Genomic DNA, 20,823 nt, shown 5'->3' with positions numbered 1-20,823 from the left:
TTTATTTTCATCACCAATTATCGTAGTAGAACAGCTTTCTCAAGCAGTTCGTGATGCATTTTGGAAACAGGAGATGAGCCCCTGGTCTAATGCACCACCTGGCTTGAGAAACCCGTTCTCAAAGACTTACTTTTAGTCATTATTTGGGTAGCACACATATTCTGAATGCCTTCGGCAGAATTCAAATGATCTTGATTACTCTAGGTTAATCTAGATTAATTCCAAGATTACAGTGAGATTAATCTAGATTAAGAAAATTAATCTATACCCACCTCTAATTTTAACAGTAACAGATAGCACATCAAAAGGAAAATTGAAAAAATAACTTTAAATAAAAGATAGAAACTGATTTGCATTTCATTGAGTGAAATAAGTATTTGAAACCCTACCAACCATTAAGAGTTCTGGCTCCCACAGAGTGGTTAGACACTCCTACTCAACTAGTCACCCTCATTAATGACACCTGTCTTAACTAGTCATCTGTATAAAAGACACCTGTCCACAGAATCAATCAATCAGGCAGACTCCAAACTCTCCAACATGGGAAAGACCAAAGAGCCGTCCAAGGATGTCAGAGACAAAATTGTAGACCTTCACAAGGCTGGAATGGGATACAAAACCATTAGCAAAAAGCTGGGAGAGAAGGTGTCAACTGTTGCTGCAATTGTTTGAAAATGGAAGGAGCACAAAATGACCATCAATCGACCTCGGTCTGGGGCTCCACGCAAGATCTCACCTCGTGGGGTCTTAATGATTCTGAGAAAGGTGAGAAATCATCCTAGAACTATACGGGAGGAGTTAGTTAATGACCTCAAAGTATCTGGGACCACAGTCACCAAGAAAACCATTGGAAACACATTACACCACAATGGATTAAAATCCTGCAGTGCTCGCAAGGTCCCCCTGCTCAAGAAGGCACATGTCTGAAGTTTACCAATGAACACCTGAATGATTCAGAGAGTGACTGGGAGAATGTACTGTGGTCAGATGAGACCAAAATTGAGCTCTTTGGCATTAACTCAACTCGCTGTGTTTGGCCTATGACCCCAAAACACCGTCCCCACTGTCAAGCATGGAGGTGGAAACATTTTTCTTTGGGGGTGTTTTTCTGCTAAGGGCACAGGACAACTTCACCGCATCAACGGCAAAATGGACGGAGCCATGTATCGTAACCTCCTTACGACAACCTCCTTCCCTCTGCCAGGAAATTGAAAATGGGTCGTGGATGGGTGTTCCAGCACGACAATGACCCAAAACTTACAGCAAAGACAACAAAGGAGTGGCTCAAGAAGCACATTAAGGTCATGGAGTGGCCTAGTCAGTCTCCTGACCTTAATCCAATAGAAAACCGATGGAGGGAACTGAAGATCAAATGTGCACAGAGACAGCCTCGAAACCTTAGTGATTTACAGATGATTTGCAAAGAGGAGTGGACCAAAATTCCTCCTATTACTATTAAGTATTAAGTCTTTTTTTTTTGTTAGAGGGTTCAAATACTTATTTCACTCAATGAAATGCAAATCAGTCTCTCTCTTTTATTTAAAGTTATTTTTTCAATTTTCCTTTTGATGTGCTATCTGTCACTGTTAAAATAAACCTACCATTAAAATTATACTGTTCTGAGACTTTCATTTCTTTGTCGTCGGACAAACTTACAAAATTAGCGAGGGGTCAAATAGTTATTTCCTCCACTGTAAGAATGTTTAGGGAAGCGGACCCATAATCAGAAGGTTGCCTGTTCGAATCCCAGGGCACCATGATGCCACTGAGCAAAGCACCTGTCATGGCTTCCCACTGCTCACTAAGGCTGATGGTTAACAGCAGAGGACACATTTCATGCTGTGCACCATGTGCTGTGCTGCAGTATTTCCACAGTGGAAAATAAAACTAGGAGACTAAGACTGTTCGACAGCAGGGTTCAGAGTTCAGCTCAGAGTGAACTATGCCCAGAAGCTCAGGTCAAAGGTAAACTGAAACACCACAGAAGATGTCCACCACAGCCTGGTGACAGATCTCCAGATTCCCATGCTCTCGTAGGCCGTGATTAGGCTCCTGTCCCACTCCTGTCCAAAAGGTGAGAGGGAACGTCAACAGGCCACCACCAATCACAGTTGGGAGAGAGGAGAAGTCAGATGGTCACTGACCTGGTGGAGAAGGTGAAGACCAGATGTGCCATTTGGGGTTAAAAAAAAAAAAAAAAAAAAAAAAAAAAAAAACACAGAGCAAGGCTTTAAAAATAAAGTTTATTATTGTAGGCCATTTCTGCATAGGAGTCAACAAGATTCGTATAGAGAAAAATATCACTGCTATAGAGAAGAGGTTTCATTTATTTAAAAAAAAAAATACAGAAAGATGATGCCTTCACTCGACATATGCAAATGTTTACACAGTAAGATGGAGTACAACATCCTGAGGTCATTTGTTCATGGATGCGACTGAAGTCAGGTCTGTTTTTATCCCATTACTCCAGCAGGGAGACTTCGTGGAAGTAAGCAGCCAACATTTTTGTCCCCTGGATGTAGTTCGACCTGAAAACAGGCAGAACAAAGAATCATTTATTATTAGATCAGCATAAATAAAATAGTTCCCCAGGCCAATGGCGACATGAGCAGAATGCCGTCTCACCTGTTCAGCTTCTCATTTTGGGAGTGTGCGCCGTCGTCCGCCGAGCCCACAGGCAGCAGCATGACATTGCGGCCGGTGGCCTCCTGGAAGGTCAGGGTCACCGGTATACTTCCACCCTCACGAGTCAGGTCCGGCTCAACCCCAAATACTGCAAATCAGCACAATCATACGCACACAGATACACAAGGGTCAGAGGTCACATGACCAAAGCATCGTTCGGGTTCAGGGTTTCCATCCATCATTCAGACCAGAAGGAAATGGCAGCAGCTCACCGGTCTTCATGGCCTTCCTGCCGGCCATGTAGTGAGGATGATTGAAGTCGGACACCCAGGCTTTCGCCCCGTGGCCCATATACACCTTCAGCTTGTTGGGGCTCTCCAGATCCGCAAACTTCTTTTTCAAGTGTGCGACCACCTGGGCAAAAGGGAATTAGACCAGAGAGAGCATGAAACTGCTGATGTGAGCTCTCCGAATCATCTGACTAGAGGAGGAGTACAAAAAGCTTCATTACCATCGTCTCCACCACTTTGGGGTCCATGTCTGGGACCAGGCGGATGGAAAACTTCCCAATGACCTTTCGAGGAATGACCGTCTTGGCTCCAGTTTCAGAGAAGGCTCCCTCGATGCCATGCAGAGAGAGGGACGGGTAGCGCCAACGGTGCATCAGAATTTTTTCCTGATTAAATAAAAACATCTTTTAAAGCAGAATACATTAAATCTATGATCTAGAGAAAAAGATTATAGCCTTATTCAGTTAATATGTATAATTATGGCTGGGCAATATAGTAACATTTTCTACTTTATTTTTCCTATTTTGACTCATATTGATTGTTCTAAAATAAATAAATACATACATTGATAAATTCAGATTCTGACAGTTTGGACTAAAACCCAAGGATTGAGATAATCTAAAATAACAATCATTCAAAAAATATAAATATAGAAGAAAATAATCCACTCAAAATGTGAACCTTAAATGCTATGTGTCACTTTTTACGACAGTATTAAAACGTTTTCATATTTGACCCCATTCATAACCCCATGTGTACAGCAGTGGAGGTCTAGAGGGTAAAGAAGCGGACCCAGAATTGGAAGGTTGCGGGTTCAAATCCCAAACTGCCAAGGTGCCACTGAGATCTCATTGTGGACACCCTGCGCTGTTACACGAGGACAGTCACTTCGCTTTCACCTTGGAGTCGTGCAGCAGCCGCCCCGCCCCAACGTCCTTGCAGTACTCCTCCATGTCAAAGTCAATCTTCTCATACAGCTGCTTCTCCTCGTCTGTGAGGGGAGCCACGTCATCATAAATCCCCGGCACCAGGATCTTGCCCTTCTTGTCCACCAGTGAGCCTGAATAAAACACAGAAAGGTCACATAAGAGGAATGAGTCACAGAGTTTTAAGTTCTATTGAGCCCACTGATTATTACCTGGTTATAAGGGATTATATTCTTGTCCTTGATTGGTTGCTTAAGCTTAGATTGCTTTATTAAGAAACTAAGGGCACTTTCACACCTACAGGCTTTAGTCTGTTTGAATCAAACTCAAGTTCACCCTCCCCCCCACACCCCTTGTTGCGGTTCCCTTTTGGTCCAGTGTGAATATAATCCACACTCTGGTGTGCACCAAAACCGCACCAAGGCTTTGAATTTTTCCCTGTGTGGAAAAAAAACTGAAACTAACATGTACCACATTTAGTTCTCCCCCCCAGAACTCACCCATCAGCACGATGAGGTCAGTCATGGCTTCGTGCACAGATCCTCCATAAACTCCGGAGTGGAGGTCTTTATCACAGCACTCCATCTGCACAACCCAGAATTAAATGTGCATCAGACTCAGTGCAAATAAGGTTCCTTAATGATGCAGAACATTAAATATCAACTAGTTCAACACTCTGCTGCATGTCAGGAGCCTTCACCAACAACATTTATTTCTTATATAGCCCATAATCACATAGAGTATGTCTCAATGGACTTTGACAGGCCCTACAGTTGACACCCCCCCACACACCTAGAGCGACCAGCTACAAACTCTAATAAATCAACTTCTCATGATGTTGGACCGTCTAAGCCCCTTACAAATTTTCTGATACAAGTTGGCTCAAATGTGGGTAAAGTTGATAATTCTGACATTTCATATCTTTGGTTAGAGTCCACAAAAGAAACAATTCTGTCACGTATCATTGCTGTGACACTGCTGATAAACGAGAACTTTCATGATATAAAATAATCACATCAGTCACTGATAACAGAATCCTTCCCCTGATATCCAGCTCCAATGATAACCAAAGGACTAATGAGTAAAGAAAAGCCTAAATATTAACTTCACGAGTTCAATTCTGTCCCTATTCAAATCACCAAGCACACAGGGCTTGCAGACGGAGCTCATCACCTCGATGAAGAAGTAGCAGATTCCCCGCAGGCCGTACGTGATGCACGGCTTGTTCTTGCCGAGCCAGTAGTTGTCAGATATGCAGACATAGTCCACGCCCGAGAAGAAGGAGTCCTTGCGAGAGTAGACCAGATCGTCCAAACCCTCAGAGCCCGACTCCTCCATCCCCTCAAAGCAGAATTTGATGTTGATGGGAAGATCCTATACAAGTACAAAAATGAGCACAATGATCTCCATTTCCATCTATATTACATGCAGCTATGTTTCTATAATATGATTTTTAAATGTGTTTCATGGCACTGGCCTGTTTATATGCACTTTATTGCACTGTGAGAATGCACAATCTATTTTTGCATGAAGTTGGTGGAGGATTCAAATGGAACCATGCATTTCATGTGATCCCTGTGTGGTGGGGAAAGTGCTTTAAGGAGTATAGGTCAAAATGTGTCTAAACTCAAAAATCATACCAAATGAATGCAAATAATGGTTAAATAGTTGTTGTTTTTTGCAGTACTATTAATATATTTTCACAGTAAAGTGCTAGTCTGCATTTTTGTCTGATTGCAGTGAGTTTGCACAATTACAAGGCTAAAGTACTGCGTGCTCAGCCTGTCGCAGCCTGCTGATAGTAGAGAACGTTCCACAGTCCCGCCGATGAGATGTGCTTAAGCGAAGGCCTTTGACCAGAACGTAAATGAGGACAAATCAGCAGCGACACAGTGGTTTGACAGCGAGCCGCTAAACTGCAGAAAGCAGAAAAGTGACATTTAGGGCAAAATGTACCCCTGGCACCAACTGTTTCGCCGGTAACATTTCAGTTGGTTACAGCAGCGATTCTCAATCAGTGGGGTGTGGCAGGGGGAAAGCGTGTGTTTTTTTAACACAGGGAGTAGGGAACAAGTGCACGCAGGACATTTGAAGTTCAGTGAACAAAATGGAAGAGGCAGAGAGAGAGAGAGAGAGAGAAAGAGAGAGACGGAGATGAGACAAACGCAAAACGAGGAAATATTACAAAGCGTATGTAGCGCTTTGCTTCATTGAGACTACGGTGGGAAGAAAGAGGTGTTTACTGTTTCTAAAAATCAGGGCGCCATCCATCAAGGGGGCGCCGCAAATGGAGAAAGGAAAAAAATGTTTCTTAAAACTAAAAAAAAAAATAATAATTCTTACAGCAAACACACATGGAGTGTTCACCTGCAAAGCAAAGCCAAAGTAGTAGTAGTAATAATAATAATTATGATATGTAAATTTCCTATGAGGCCACCCCCTCTTAGGGCAGGTTCACAACACGTTTTAAAGGTAATGCCAGGAGGGAGGAAAAAAAAAAAAAAAAAAAAAAAAAAAAAAAAAAGATGATTTTGTTGCATAAAAATGCCATTCAATCCTCCACAATGGCGTTTTATAAACCACTTAGTGCCACGTAAAGGGGGAAGGGGGGGCCTAACCGGGGGTCTTTCCTAGGCGGGCCTAACCGAAAATAATCAAGAAGCAGTGGTTTAAGGGATCTGCCAATGTCAAGAAATCAAAAATAGATTTGAAGCTTCTTGGCAGAGAGGATACCTTCTGGATCTTCTGATAGGCCTCAATGCAGTTGAACCAGGCCAGCACCGGCCCCTTGTCATCCGTAGAGCCACGTCCATACAGCTTCCCTGCAGCACAGTGACAAAAAAAAAAAAAAAAAAAAAAAAAAGGTCTGCAACTTCATCTGCCCTTATTTCACTTCAACTTCAACAAGAAGCGGTCACCCTTACCATCCCTCTCCACCAAGGTAAATGGCTCCGAGTCCCAGCCGTCGTCAATGTGGGCCGGCTGGACGTCCAGGTGGCCATAGATGCACACGGTTTTCTTAGCAGGATCCGAGCCCAGCGTTCCCAGGATGATGGGGGGAAGAGGGATCTCTTCTCCAGAGTGCAGCTGGAGATATAAATCGCAGTTACAGACGAATAAAATAAATATACTATTCAGGAATTGGGCATTTCTGCCAACATTAGAGCACCAAGCGGACCTTCTGCATGCCGATGTCCACCAACTCCACGGTGCCTCCCAGCCTCTCAATGTCTTTGGCGGCCATTTCAATCATCTTTTTGGTCTCCCCACGCTTCTCCGGCCATGCAGACACACTCTGAACAGCCACCCACTGTGCCAGTCGCTGCATAGGTGAACACAACATGGGAAAAAGTGAATTATTCCTCACAGTGCTCCCCACGACGACCCAAAAAAATAATAATCTGAAAGCTCACACTACCTCAACATACAAGTCCTGGTGTTCGTCCACATATTTGAAAAGTTCTGGAAGGCAAGACATGTCTCCGGAAGGGTTCCTCCAGCTAAAAAAGAGAGAGTCTGGTCTGGACTTTCAACCCGTCACAGGGACGCAAGTGTCGCGTCTTAATCGGCCTGTGGTATAAAGGGAAGCTCCGCCTCGATTGCAGCAACACGCAGCCTCGGAACCTGGGATCAGCACAAAAATACCGCAACGTCAGCACGATAAACAGAGATAAAATAATGATCATAATTAAATAGAGAAGAGAGCCACACACATACAAACACAGACACGTGCAATCCCGTGGTCTATACAACTTCATCAGCAGTTTACATACTTCTCTTCTTCTTTTTTTATGCAAAAAATAGGAAACGAGAACACGAACATGCTTGTGACGCGGAAAGGAATAAGGCGACGACAAAGAGCTGGAGATTCTTTACAAATAATGACAATATAAACACGAATTAAAATAGCACGTGAGTCTGCATGTGGAGTGGTTTATACTCGCCTCAGCTCAGGTGTTCCAGCTCCCGAAGAGACGAAAATCAGATACGGTGCCGCTATATCACGTGAGGCCGCACTTCCGCATACGTCATCACGTCTCATCACGGCAGCAACGTAGCGTCCATTATTTTAATATTTAAATCGAAATGTGCAAAACTATATATTTATTTATTTATTATTATTGCATATGTTATTATATAATAAAAGGGTATATAAAATATTATATAAATATAGAGGCCTTTGGTGTGGTTTTTAGTACGTTAACTCAAGACAGACGTTGGAAATACCAATTCAAGATTATCACATGACTACGTTTAATATCTCCTTAATGTTTTTACAAATAGTTTTCTTTCAAATAACTTCTGTCACTTGGCTTTACTGCCATTTCAGTGTTTTAGCACTTGAACACTTGGTAACCATAAAGACTGTGACTGGAGGAAAAAAGTGCCCCCCAGAGGGACTGTTAAAAAATAAGAAAAATAAAAAACCTGTAAATATTACTTATATTGAGAGTGTGTTAATCTGGTGTCAGTTCCAAAATAGCTCTTGTTTTCGTAAAAGAACTGTTTTCTTAAGAACAACTGGACCAATTACATTTTGTATTGTATATTTTGTACCTACAACCCTAAAACTGCAATTGGCAAGCTAATACGATATTATAAGAAGCACCTCAGTGTGTCGTTTCCACGAAGGTGTTTTATTAAGTTTTTAAGAATCACTGCCACATATATGAAAGGAGTTTTATTTGCCCTATTATTTATTAGAACTTTTTATAACCATCGAACCAAATGTATTTTCTGTAATTGTCTTCTCTTCTCGTATTGTAAACGCACTTTGTTAAAACTGATAACACTGTCGCTTATCCGCATAACGGTACGTACGTTATTACTTGGCGCCCAGGTGAAGGTGGTTGATAATAATCACGGCCGCGCCTTTTAACCTGTCCGTCGGCGGCGCGCCGCGCGGCCCGCAGCCATGACGCGCGACCTGTCTGCGGCTTCGGCGGTGCTGACGCTCCTGACGCTCCAGGCGCTCCTGTGCGTCGCCGGACGGGTTCGCACGCAGCGTTCGGCCGGGGGCGGGTATTCCGTGGGCCGCGCCGTGGTTCAGGTCGGCGGCTTCTCTGAGGAAGGGCTGCTGTTCGAAGATGACCCTGCGCCGAGCTTTGGTGTCGTTTGCACTGGAAGTGGGGTCCAGGTTTGGCTTCCTGACAGGCCTTTGGATCAAATTGAGCTCATAGGTGGGCCTTTTATCAGGTTTTACTCCATGTGCATTTATAAGTAGGGTGGTAGTAGCCTAGAGGGTAACACACTTGCCTATGAACCAGAAGACCCAGGTTCAAATCCCACTTACTACCATTGTGTCCCTGAGCAAGACACTTAACCCTAAGTTGCTCCAGGGAGACTGTCCCTGTAAATACTGATTTGTAAGTCGCTCTGGATAAGGGCGTCTGATAAATGTAAAATAAAAAAAATATAAGAATATAAACTGTTGAGTTGTTGATCCTTGATGAGTTTCTTTTATCCGTCAAAGGTCCAGAAAGCCATGCCTCTATTCTTGAGCTTTCCAAATCACTGGGCTATGAAGTGACAAAAGACGGCGGTCATAATATCCTGACCGTGAGCTTTCCGAGCTGTTATGTCACTTTAGAGGTGAGTTTCTTCCTCCAATTCCTTGCTGCATTTTTTTTTTTTTGGTTTTGTTTCATCCCCTTTCTTCATCCAGGGGAGTCAGCACACACTCCAATTCCAGTATGGGACTGACGGCAGCCAGGTGGACGTCACCACCGTGTCCTGTCCTGTAGACTCTTCCAGCCTGGTTCAGGCTGACAGCCCATTGAACCCCAAACCTGTGTCCTGCCAAAAAAGCACAGTGCCCCCTCCTCCTCCCCCTCCGACGACGCCCCCTCCGACGACGCCCCCTCCTCCCCCTCCGACAACGCCCCCTCCTCCCCCTCCGACGACGCGAGCCCCTCCTCCTCCCCCGCCGACGCCTCCTGTCACTGTCGCTCAGGCGCCCCCCGTCGTGACCCCTTGTCCCGAGACTACACCCGCTCCAACAGGTAGGTGTGTGTGGGTGGGTGAGCAGTCCGGCCGCCTTCCTTGCTGCAGGCTGGACCGTTCTAACCGCCATGTCTGTTCAGGCTGCAGCATCCCACCGGAGCAACAGGTTCCGTGTTCGTCCGACCTCTCTGCTGCAGACTGTGCGGATCAGGGCTTTTGTGTGGACCCCACCACACAAAAGTGCTTCTATCCCATGGATGGTAACATCTTCGCTTTCCTCTGGTCCTTTTTACGAACATCTTAGCCCTACCAGCATGCTAAGAACCCCTTCACAAATTTAATTCATTTTAGTAGCGAGCTGCAGATTCCACTATGTAATGTTTTAACTATTACCTCATGTATTGTTATTGCCATGAGCGTTGTTGTAAATCAGAAGGTTCTTACAGAGCTTTTTTTTTTTTTTTTTTGTCTAATACTTTCCTCCCAAATTAGCATGCACGGCTGACAAGAACTTTGTGTTCACCATTAACCAAAACATCACCACTCTGCCACTCGACCTAAGTTCGTTGATGGTCGTCGGACCAAGCCGCTGCAGACCAGTCATAGTCAGGAGCGACTTTGTCATCTTCAAGTTCCCGCTCACCGCCTGCGGGGCCCGTTCTTATGTAAGAACCTTCATTCATGCCCCCACCCCACCCACCCCCCCCGCGCCGCTATGCCATTTGTGACTGTGTATATTACGAACCAGCGAGATGAGGCTATGTGACTTGAAACTGTGTCCAACAGGAAGTTGGAGACTTCGTAGTGTACATGGCTGAAATCCAGCCGCAGATTAAAGCGCTGCGCCTGAACTACGGCACCATATGCAGAGACAATCCGTTCAGGTGAGCTTTATTGAGTTTACCGGAAGACGCGTTTAAAATGATCGCGCCTTTTTAAATGATTAGCACCTCCGCCTCGCCAGGGTGATTGTTGAGTGTCGTTACCAAAAGGCCATGATTCAGTCCGATGTGACTGGAGGCGTGATGGCCAGTGTGGGGTACATGGTTGCCGGGCCCGCAGTCCCAGCCCCGGTCGCGGCGAATGGGCGATTTGGTGTGCAGCTGCTCATCGCTGAAGGTAATTTTTTTTTATTGTCTCTGATCGTTTTGATACGGCCATCATTGCCGGTGCTGAGGCTTTAAACTCCGGGTCGTCCTCCTGCCCCACCAGACCAGACGTTCACCACGTTCCTGCCCCAGTCCAAGCTGCCCTTGCGGATGCTGCTCGGGAAGCCACTTTACCTTCAGCTGCAAGTGATCTCGCCAAAACCTGCGGTGGTGCTGCTGGTTAATTACTGTGTGGCCTACACCCGCTCGGCCAAGAGCGCCCTGGTGCTGCTGTACGAAGGGTGAGGAACCCAAACCCCCTACAAACGTTTTTCTATTAGCCTTGATTGGAGTGAGAACTTTGGAGCGATCGTTTGCCCCTCAGATGTCCCAACGCGCTGGACTCGAGCACCACTTCAGTCCTGTTCATGAGCGACCTGCCGCAGAATCGCCACCAGCGGCGGTTCGTGGTGAACACGTTTCAGTTCATGAACGTGACCGCCGCTCAGTACCTGAACGAGGAGGTACGGCCGTCTTTGTTCGGATGTTCTGGTCTTTAGCTTCCATGCGGCGGTTTGACCACCTCCTTGATTCCTGGTAGATCTACTTCATGTGCTCAACCGAGATCTGCATGCCGGGGCAGAAGGTCTGTGCAGAGACTTGCTTCGATAAGCCGGTAAATCTTCTCATTCAGGTTTTTTTTTTTTTTTTTATTTACCATCACTTTTCTCTTTTAATCATTTGCATTGTCTTTCTCTTATCACAGGCGGCTGTAGCTTGATTTGTTCCTGAGGTGGGCGGTCCAAGAAGTGTCAGCGTTCAGAACTATCTACTGCAAAAGAAAACGAGTGGATTTAGTGATGTGGAATACTGCAATTAAACTCAGTAACTTTTTGGGTGGTTTCATTTTATTTAATCCAGTCCATAGTGGGTGAGGAATTTTGGTATGAACCTCTCCCTTTCGTAACTCACCAATGAGCGTACAGACCCGTTGGATATTTGGTGGCCATTTGATTTGCACACTAAATCACACCACGAGCCCATATTTTAACTCATTATTGTCTTTACACCTTTTGTCGCTTAATCGCTGCACTCCATGTCGTGAGTGGTTCTCGAGCACACACATTCCCACAGTGAAAGTCTTAAAACTTAAATCTTACAAGCTACTGAATTCAAACTGCAGCATGAATCGCTGTCTGTGTTCACAAGGAGTAAGTATTGGCCATGTGAAAGTCTGCTGGTCATCAGTCCACTGTGTCCTCTGCATTTAACCAGCTACCCTTTGGTGGACAGCCATGACCGGCACCTGGGGAGCACCGTGTGAGGGCTGTGCTTTGCCATTTGGGATTTGAATCCACAACCCTTCAGTTATAAGCCCATTTCCTTGCCCACTAGGCCAACCCAGCCTCAGACGATGATCAGCTGTCAGCTGACAAAGCACTGCTCCAGGGTGAACTGCACCTTAGGCCTCTCAGCCATCCTGACATACAATCTGCTGTTCTAGATGGGCCGGGGGGACCACGTTCTTCCGTGTGGAATCTGCCCCGCCAGGTAAGCATGGTGCTAGTTTCATGTTCCCTCCTCAAACATTTACACTCTTAATAAAACCTCTGGTTGAGCCAAACTAATCACATTTCATTCAAATACAAAAGAAATTTATTAGGCTTAAAATTTACAATAAAAAGGACGTATGTTTTTATTTTTATTTTGAATACTTTTGAATTCTTTCATCCAGTTACATGATCGAATAGCAGGTGTATAGGGCAATGCCCCACCGGTCGTCCCAGTTCCTCTGGTTAAGCGTTCTTGCAGGAACGTCACCTGCATTCACATTTGCGGCATTTATCAGATGCCCTTATCCAGAGCGACTTACAATCAGTAGTTACAGGGACAGCCCCACCCCTGGGGACACTCAGGGTTAAGTGTCTTGCTCAGGGACACAATGGTATTTAGTGGGATTTGAACCTGGGTCTTCTGTTTCACAGGTGAGTGTGTTACCCACTAGGCCACTACCACCTGCATCTTGACTTCTAGAACCATGCCTGCTTCCCTTCAGTCAGCAGGCTGTGGAAGGACCGCTCCAGCGGACTTTACAAAGCCCAGATCCCCTGTTACCAGAGTTGTGCAGGGTTTTCAGAACCTCCCCAGAGTTCATCCCCAGTCCAAACATGTGTGTGCCAAGGGACGCTTCCAGGTCATGTTGAGGGGTCACATAGCACTTCTCCTCCCAGATCCTCCTCCGGCTGAAGGAAGAAAGGTTGGGAAGGAGTGATACAGGGAGGGACGCCCTTCCAGGGTAGAGTGAGCCTGCAAGTGTTGTCAGTGCAGGGTTGGTGATGATTTATCCAATAAGAGAAAAAGGCCTACGGTTGTAAAGGTGGAGAAGTTCAAAATATAGTCCAGTGTCATGGTGTACAATATGTGTCAATTATGATGTTTATGAACGTTTATACTGGAAGTATAAACGTATAAAAGTATATAAAAGTATAAAGGGGTGGTAGTAGCATAGTGGGTAAGACACTCGCCTGTGAACCAGAAGACCTGGGTTCAAATCCCACTTACTACCATTGTGTCCCTGAGCAAGAGACTTAACCTTAAGTTGCTCCAGGGAGACTGTCCCTGTAAATACTGATTGTAAGTCGCTCTGGATAAGGGCGTCTGATAAATGCTGTAAATGTAATGTAATGTAATGATCATGTCACGAACACAACTGGCTAAAGCCAAACTCGAGTTGTGCGTAAAATAAACTTTCAGATGACAATTTAATGGACAGCGAGGTCACAAAAAATCTGAACTCGCCGCTATATAAGTAAATATATCGTTTTAAAGGTTTATATTTGTACGCAGGAACGTGTTGCAAAACACTGCGTTTGGCTATTTGTTCGTTTGTTTATTTTGAAGCGATTTCGCGTGCGCCGCCCGTTCGCTCCGCCCACTCTGCGCAGATTTGCCTGTCGCTGATTGGCCACGCCGCTGAAGCGCGCGCTCGCCTTTCTTTGTCGCCCGTTGGCTAGTGTAACTGTCAGTAATCCTTCGGGTGTGACGTCACGCGCGTCGATCGCCATTTTGGACAAAATAGGAAGACTTTAACAGGAGCGCTTTGCGCGAGGACGGAGCGGAGATTACATTAAGCTCCCCTTTTCAGGCGACGAAAAGGCGCGTTACCCGTTCGACCCGCACCACCATGTCGTCAGAGAACCGGGAGTCCGAGGCGCAGCTGGAGTCCGGGGAGGAGAAACAGGTCGGGTCTCCGTGCGCGTCGCGTCTGTGATTCGCGGGCGTGCGCGGGGCATGTGTCACAAGTTGGCTCGGACTCGGGGACGCGTGTGCGGAGCCGCTCGGGGTCCCTAAACAAAGTCAACCGTCAAGTCGTGACCAGCGGGCTCTTATTTTGGGCAAGGCGCGGATATCCCGCCTCAAGGGCCGTGCGCTCGAATCCCAGCTTTTGATTGGCCCCGCTCCAGGTTTGCCCGCGCTGTCATTGGCTGGTCTCCAGCTGAGCCCCGCTCGCCATTGGCCAGTGTTGTTGTCATGATTCTGAAATGATTTCCGGTACGGTCCGGGGCGAGTTTGAATTTAAACAAACTAAATAAAAAAACAATTCTGAACGTTCGATCGTGACGCAGATGTCCCCCACCCCCTTTTTGCACCGCTGCTCCGTGCACACAATCACGCTCGGCATGCGGATCGTTTGCGACGTGCTGACACGTTCACGCGCGCACGTGTTCGTTTTATTCGAGTCGCGTTGGCACGTTACGCTGCTAATGACACCGGATTTAGGATTAGGTCCGGGTGTTGGCACCCATCCACGGGTGCGTGGTAATTACACTGGTGGCTGATTGCTGGCGTTTTAATACGGATGTTATTCGGTTTTAATAAAATGACTGGAAGCAGTGACTCAGAAATAGTGCCGTCACAAACGCCCTGGACGCGTAAGAAATTTGCAATAAGACTTAAAAAGTGAGGGTGGCAACAATTTAACGCTTATATCTAGTGATCTTCTACAAGACCTGGGCGTCGATCTCTCCAAGCTCTGTAAACTAATGAACGATCGCCTTCCATTGTCTCATACTCGAAACATCATGTTTTATGAAAGTAAGGAAATTCTGTAATAAATTATTTTTAATGGTTTGTGCCTAAGACCTTTGCAGAGTGCTGTATGTGTGAACTAGAGACCTAATATCAATGAAATTTCATCAGTATATGTGGCTCTTTGTCTGACGTCTGTATATAGTCCACCGCACACCCTGTGTGGAAGAGTTTAAAATGCGGATACGGATTATTCTACATGAGGCTAAAAAATACACTGCCAGACAAGTCATACTTTTGTCGTCTCTTTTTGCATTGTTGCACAAAACCGATGTCTGATGGTATGTTTTCTAAGCATGTTTCCTGTATTAGATTTTTCAGAATAGACTAAGCCATAGTTTTTTTTGTATTCTGTTATACAAAATACATTGAAAAAATATTTTAAAAATTATTTTCTTATGTAGATTTTTGCTAGTTTGTTGTAGCTGCTTCTTAAAAGCTAGTGTAGTTCAAATCTAGGACACTTAAATTCGCTGTCACACTGCGCTCGCTGCGAGGTTTACGCTTTCTCACAAAAAACAGCAAGTTGCGCTCGTCGCAGGTTTCAGCGTTACAAAATGTGTGGTTTTCTACACTCCCAGTAAGGAGTCGTGTTGTAGATCTCTGCACTCAGAAACTGATAAGATCAGCTTTTCCTCCATTCCTGCTTTATGTCTGTGTTTTGAAAGGGACGACCAAAATCTACCTGCTTCGATGCTCTGATTCTATTGGACAATGTGCCCGGCGCCACGCAGGCCATATATTGTCATTCTGATGACCTGCATTGCTGTGATCTCTGTCCAGGACTCCCAGGAGAAAGACTCCAACCCGGTTAAGACAGAGGAAGCCAAGCTGAAAGCCAAATACCCCAACCTGGGGCAAAAGCCGGGGGGTTCGGACTTCCTTATGAAGCGGCTACAGAAAGGGGTGAGTGGGTTTCCATGCAGTCTGCATGATTCGTTATATCATGGAATATATATTGCCTAGTAAGAACATACAAAAACTATCTGACATGCAAGACCTTGTGTTGTAGTGTCCCCAGTAGTGTTGTTCTTCAATTAGGTCACATCATAATATCTTATTTGGGCCAAACACTGTAAGAAGAATTCAGATTAAATGTCCATATTCTCAGGCATGCGCTTTTTTGTTCTTCTGTCACACACAGCAAAAGTACTTTGACTCAGGCGATTACAACATGGCCAAGGCCAAGATGAAGAACAAGCAGCTGCCAGTCGCGGGTCCCGACAAGAACCTGGTGACGGGAGACCACATCCCCACCCCACAGGACCTGCCCCAGAGGAAGTCCTCCCTGGTCACCAGCAAGCTGGCAGGCTAGAGCCGCTCCAACTACTGCCCCGCCCCTCCCTCCATCGTTTACACCCCTCACCCCGCCCTGCACCCCCCAGGCTCCACGTGGCCGGCTTTACCGAACACGAGCGTGGAGAGATGAGCCTCGCACCACTTCTGATTGTACAGACCACACTCTGACCACCTGACCCTGCAATGCCACACACACACACACACACACACACCTCATATCACATCAGAACGTGCATCTCTGTTCTAGTGTTGTCTGTAACAACCAAATATAAGCACAGCATCAATGCTTGCCGGCGCCGCGGCGTCATCTGCAGGACAAGTTGCGCTCCGTACTGGTTTAGCCAAGCTTACGTCGGTGCACGTGAATGTCGGCACTTTGCCCTAATGTGTGAGTAACCAAAGAAGTCAGGGTACCACAAAGTAAAATAACACATCATCTGCACACCCCCTCCCTAATGTATGCAACTACTATCTGCTCTGGTTTAATTGGCCCTTGGGCATGTGGTATTTGCCTGGTGACAGTCTAACAGAGTCCTGGTATGACCTATGACCCCACCCTTACCTTTCCATCCCCATTATTTTGATCACTACAAATGACTTGCACCCAACAAACGGACTGTATATTTGCTGTATCATACTGGGCTGGGACGGGCACAGTTTCCTCACCACCGCTTCTGCTGTCATTGTGACTGTTGCTATGACTACTGCACTTTCTGTTGGGGGGAGTGGCCGAGGGGGGAAGGGGCATGGGACGTGTGATCCATATGTATGCTTGAAAGGAAACACAACTGGAAGGGAGGGGGGGCGTTCTAGTTCAGCTGCATGCCCTTTGACTTTCTTTTGTACAAATTTTCTTTGGTTCTCGTCGATTTGTTTTTGGAACCGAAAGCCCCGGGCAGAATGGGGTATTGGCGCTGAGGAGGTGCATCATGTAAAGAACCGACACGTGAATGGTACTTTACCTCCATAACATCTGTCAGGAGTTTTTTTGTACAGAAGTAGGCGGAGTTAACGGTCGTTCGTAAGAGTTATGTAGGCCATTCTGAATGGGTTCAGCTGACAGAAAACAAAAGAGTGAAGCGCCGACATGCAGTTGATCAGCGTGAACATGTCTGGTGTTTATTTCATCTTTTTTTTCCCCCCAGGTACCACTTTGTTGAGCTCATTTTTCGTCAGACTGCCCCTTAAAGACGGGATCTAGTGTCAGTTTAAGGGTGGAATCCTCTGCGTTGGGGTTTCTGTTGGACCGGTGTCGTAATGGAGGGATTTTGCCTGTAGGTGGGGTGCACCTTGATCAGAGTGTGTGAGTGCCGTACACGTCGTCCGTAGGGCGCTGCTCCAACGCCTCGGTGCGGTCTGCCTCAGTCCCAGCCTCACTGTAAATAGCCATTTTTTTCTCATTTCTGTTTGTCTCATTTGGTCATTTGGATTTTTACTTTACTTTTTTTTTTTGTTTGTTTTTTGCTTTGTCTTCACACATGGCATCAGCTAGTGTGATTGATTGGGAGGTCTGAGCAACGAGACCAGCGTACGCTGTCAGTCACCCGCAGTGGCCTCCTGGGTCGTGACAAATTGACACCGAGACAAACATTTGGTAAAAAAAAAAAAAAGAAACAGAAAAACCACACCAAAAACTGTGCCATCTGAAACATTAGCGTCCGGTCACAGCCACGGAGGGCACTGCAGGTAGATCTTTGCCGTTCAGTAACCAGCTTTACAGCCCCGCCCCCGCCGCTCTGCACTCATCCGATCTTTGAATCCTGAACTGGCACGCTGACGTGAGATTGGAACCACTGGCAGTGACTCACAGTCACCGAGTCTCTTGCCCTTTCTCACCTTTCTTGGCTTGAAATCATATCCCATGTGAAGCATGCCGGAGGGCGGGGTCACTAGAGTTTGTTTGCTGGCCAAAATGGAGACGTTTCCTCTGCCCTGAGCGTTGAATCTTCCCACCGTCACTCTGCCACGTTTGCCAATTTGAAACGACAGCTCTTTGGCCCCCTTTTGTTTCTGCTGTGAGTCGGGGAAAAGCTGCAGCAGCAGAGCTTTCATCCCTGTTTGTTCTAGACTTCTGCTAGCCAGTCATGCAAAAGAGTTCAGGTAAATTAGGGGCACGCGATCTAGACAATGTACGCTGGTGTAGAGAGGATTTTTTTTTTTTTTTTTTGTCAGTATTTGAAATAAAAAAAAATTTTTACATGAACTTTCGTGGAAGTGCTCTGAATGTGTTTTTGTTTGTTTAATGAGGTCACAGTACCACACCACATAAACATAGTCAGGACCTTCAGGGTTGGTCATCGGTTGAAATGGGGCCACACTGGAGGCTGCTGTGCCGCCTCCTGGCCACTTGAGGGCGGTGGAGCTCCAGAATCAAGTGAGAAGATTGCGTTGCAAAGTGATTTATTGATGGAAATCGGGCTTTGCAGCTCATACCAGCGTGTATAGGCTTTTTCACCAATCACCAGAGGTGTGCAATTATCCAATTATGGTTCATAAAGTAAAACAAACCTCAAAGATACTTGGCTGAGATTTTACATGGAAAAACAAACCTCTCTGGAAACCTCACTTAAACGCTTCTGGAAACCCTTAAACGATGTTAAACGTATTAACACCTCTGCCAGTCACTTTTGACTATAAGAGATGAAACAACTGGTCAACTCGTATAAATAGCTAGGACAACGCTGACCCTTTAATCTTTTCTTTTATTTCCCTTTCGGGAATAACAAAGTACGTGGGTGTCCGAATCTAGTCCCTCTCCCACACAGAGGCTCGACCTTTGTCAGCTTTCGTTTTTGTGCAAGAGAACTTTCCCACTCGTGGTAGAAAAGCAGATCTGAGACCGTAGGTGGTTTCTGTTGTTCTGATGAACCTGCCCTGCAGCTGGGTCCCACACAATGTAAAAGTGTTGTGCAAAACCGTAACTGAAGGATCACAAATGCCGCCAAAGCGGTGTATCTCTTTCTGTAGACTTACAGCACACACAAAGTAAGTGGCATGCACGATTGCCCCCCCCCCCCCCCCCCCCCCCCCCCCCTCTGTCCCTTTCTTCATGGCCGTGGTGAGAGATTTTTTTATAATAATAAAAAAAAAAAAGGTGATTATACCCAGACACCCAGAGGAGGAGACGTTTCAGCTCTGAAGCTAAAGTGTCAAACAGAAGCTTCAACACAAGGGTTGCTGCTAAGACAAGGGTTTCCTGTTTATGCTAAGATTATATCAAGCAGCATCTTTTTTTTTTTTTATTATTAACTTACCCCTGGCATGGAATCTCCCACACTTCTGGTCACCGGGTCATAGTTCAGATTCCCCTCTGGAAGGGACCACAGGGGACTGTACCACCTTGGTTTGATCTCTGTACACAGTGTCGTCACCCCGGGCTGGTGCGTCTCTTTTCACTTAAACCAGTATCAAGCCTTTGCTTGCTGTAAATAATATCAAAATGTCATGTCTGAAATGCCAAACTGGCAGTAAGAGGTAAAACAATAAAGAATTATTTTGAACTATGAGCACGATGTAATGCATAATAGATGTTTTTTTTAAAAGAACAGGAATTTTCGGCAGACATCACACCTGGCGGGCAGCAGGATCCAGTTGCTTGTGGAGCAGGTTGACCTCTGCCTCTTCTCTGATTGGCCGAACTGGAAGAGGCCTGAATGTCTCTGCTTCGGACAGGTTAGGGCACCAAAATGTGGCACTACCCATAATGCTTTTCGGCTGTTATCTCAAAAGACCAACCACTAAAGGCATGTTGAAATATTGAATCTTCCTCTTCACCCTGGAAGTGAGATCAATATCTGTAGACGTTTTCTTTGCGACAGTTGCGTTCTTCTTGTTCTTTAACTGGTTTGTCACTTAGACTGAGGAAAAAAAAACCCATCCAACTGGTCCAAATTAACAGGACTGGTAACCCAGAACCCAGAAAACCCTGTCCAGGGTTCTGCAGCATTCAGTCTGCTGTACATAATCACCTTTGAGTTGAATAGTTTGCTGAGGGCGGAGGCCAGACCGCCACGGGCCTTCTCCGGTCGCAGTGTTTGCTCTCGGGAACGTGTAGCACCGAGAACCTGTTTCCTCACCAAACCAAGGCCACAAATGAATGATACTTAAACAAATATGGAAGGAAGGCATGAAAAAACTTTTTTTTTTGTTGTTGTTTTGGAGCCAGAGATTGAATCAGTGCCTTACTTCTGCTAGAAATGTTTTCAAATGTCATAAATACCACTTTTATAGATAGATAACACAGATAATACTTCCACACATTACATATTTAATTCATTCGGATAATTATTGTAGGAAGGTCTTACATTTACAGCGTTTATCAGACGCCCTTATCCAAAGCGACTTACAGTCAGTAGTTACAGGGACAGTCCCCCCCTGGGGACACTCAGGGTTAAGTGTCTTGTTCAGGGACACAATGGTAGTAAGTGGAATTTGAACCTGGGTCTTCTGGTTCATAGGCGAGTGTGTGAGACTAAAAATTCCCTCTTCACGGGGTCTAAAATCCCAATCGAATCTATTTCCCTTAGTTGTCCCTGGCTGGTGGAACAACTTGCCCTGCTCCAT

The 20,823-nt window shown here is 45.8% G+C and overlaps 3 protein-coding genes across 4 annotated transcripts; 2 read left to right on the top strand and 1 right to left on the bottom strand.

Annotated features, from left to right (window-relative positions):
- Positions 1 to 2,224: 2,224 nt before the first annotated feature.
- On the bottom strand, positions 2,225 to 7,778 carry cndp2 (carnosine dipeptidase 2). 2 transcript variants are annotated; one of them, XM_028963886.1, is made up of 12 exons: positions 7,555 to 7,778; positions 7,260 to 7,465; positions 7,020 to 7,163; positions 6,766 to 6,928; positions 6,575 to 6,663; positions 5,015 to 5,215; positions 4,342 to 4,426; positions 3,815 to 3,975; positions 3,137 to 3,301; positions 2,898 to 3,039; positions 2,626 to 2,773; positions 2,225 to 2,528 (listed from the first exon to the last, which is right to left on the bottom strand). In XM_028963886.1, the coding sequence occupies exons 2-12, from the start codon at positions 7,317 to 7,319 to the stop codon at positions 2,462 to 2,464; spliced, it is 1,425 nt and encodes a 474-aa protein (XP_028819719.1). In that variant the 5' UTR covers positions 7,320 to 7,465; positions 7,555 to 7,778; the 3' UTR covers positions 2,225 to 2,461. The 2 variants fall into 2 exon arrangements, with proteins under 2 accessions (XP_028819719.1, XP_028819717.1); XM_028963884.1 differs by having other exon boundaries at positions 2,462 to 2,528; positions 7,559 to 7,778.
- Positions 7,779 to 8,756: 978 nt separating this feature from the next.
- On the top strand, positions 8,757 to 11,653 carry LOC114770599 (zona pellucida sperm-binding protein 1-like). Its single transcript, XM_028964635.1, has 11 exons — positions 8,757 to 9,021; positions 9,315 to 9,433; positions 9,507 to 9,843; positions 9,925 to 10,044; positions 10,277 to 10,449; positions 10,571 to 10,668; positions 10,749 to 10,903; positions 10,997 to 11,174; positions 11,258 to 11,396; positions 11,474 to 11,548; positions 11,639 to 11,653. The coding sequence occupies exons 1-11, from the start codon at positions 8,757 to 8,759 to the stop codon at positions 11,651 to 11,653; spliced, it is 1,674 nt and encodes a 557-aa protein (XP_028820468.1).
- Positions 11,654 to 13,912: 2,259 nt separating this feature from the next.
- ensab (endosulfine alpha b) lies at positions 13,913 to 17,895 on the top strand. The gene is made up of 3 exons (XM_028963591.1): positions 13,913 to 14,113; positions 15,745 to 15,867; positions 16,106 to 17,895. Exons 1-3 carry the CDS (start codon positions 14,057 to 14,059, stop codon positions 16,274 to 16,276), a joined length of 351 nt encoding a protein of 116 aa, XP_028819424.1. The 5' UTR covers positions 13,913 to 14,056; the 3' UTR covers positions 16,277 to 17,895.
- The last annotated feature ends 2,928 nt before the right edge of the window (positions 17,896 to 20,823 follow it).

Source organism: Denticeps clupeoides, chromosome 20 (genome assembly GCF_900700375.1).
Source record: "Denticeps clupeoides chromosome 20, fDenClu1.1, whole genome shotgun sequence".
NCBI lineage: Eukaryota > Metazoa > Chordata > Actinopteri > Clupeiformes > Denticipitidae > Denticeps > Denticeps clupeoides.
This window is presented reverse-complemented; position numbering and strand designations above follow the sequence as displayed.

Excerpts from the sequence above, each read along its gene's own strand:
- cndp2 (XM_028963886.1), bottom strand. The coding sequence starts at position 7,319 with ATGTCTTGCCTTCCAGAACTTTTCAAATATGTGGACGAACACCAGGAC. Across the intron at positions 5,216-6,574 it reads CCTATCAGAAGATCCAGAAG|GATCTTCCCATCAACATCAA; the intron begins GTATCCTCTCTG and ends GTACTTGTATAG. Across the intron at positions 2,529-2,625 it reads CAAAATGAGAAGCTGAACAG|GTCGAACTACATCCAGGGGA; the intron begins GTGAGACGGCAT and ends GCCTGTTTTCAG.
- ensab (XM_028963591.1), top strand. The coding sequence starts at position 14,057 with ATGTCGTCAGAGAACCGGGAGTCCGAGGCGCAGCTGGAGTCCGGGGAG. Across the intron at positions 14,114-15,744 it reads AGTCCGGGGAGGAGAAACAG|GACTCCCAGGAGAAAGACTC; the intron begins GTCGGGTCTCCG and ends ATCTCTGTCCAG. Across the intron at positions 15,868-16,105 it reads TGAAGCGGCTACAGAAAGGG|CAAAAGTACTTTGACTCAGG; the intron begins GTGAGTGGGTTT and ends TGTCACACACAG.
- LOC114770599 (XM_028964635.1), top strand. The coding sequence starts at position 8,757 with ATGACGCGCGACCTGTCTGCGGCTTCGGCGGTGCTGACGCTCCTGACG. Across the intron at positions 10,904-10,996 it reads GCAGCTGCTCATCGCTGAAG|ACCAGACGTTCACCACGTTC; the intron begins GTAATTTTTTTT and ends CTGCCCCACCAG. Across the intron at positions 11,397-11,473 it reads CTCAGTACCTGAACGAGGAG|ATCTACTTCATGTGCTCAAC; the intron begins GTACGGCCGTCT and ends GATTCCTGGTAG.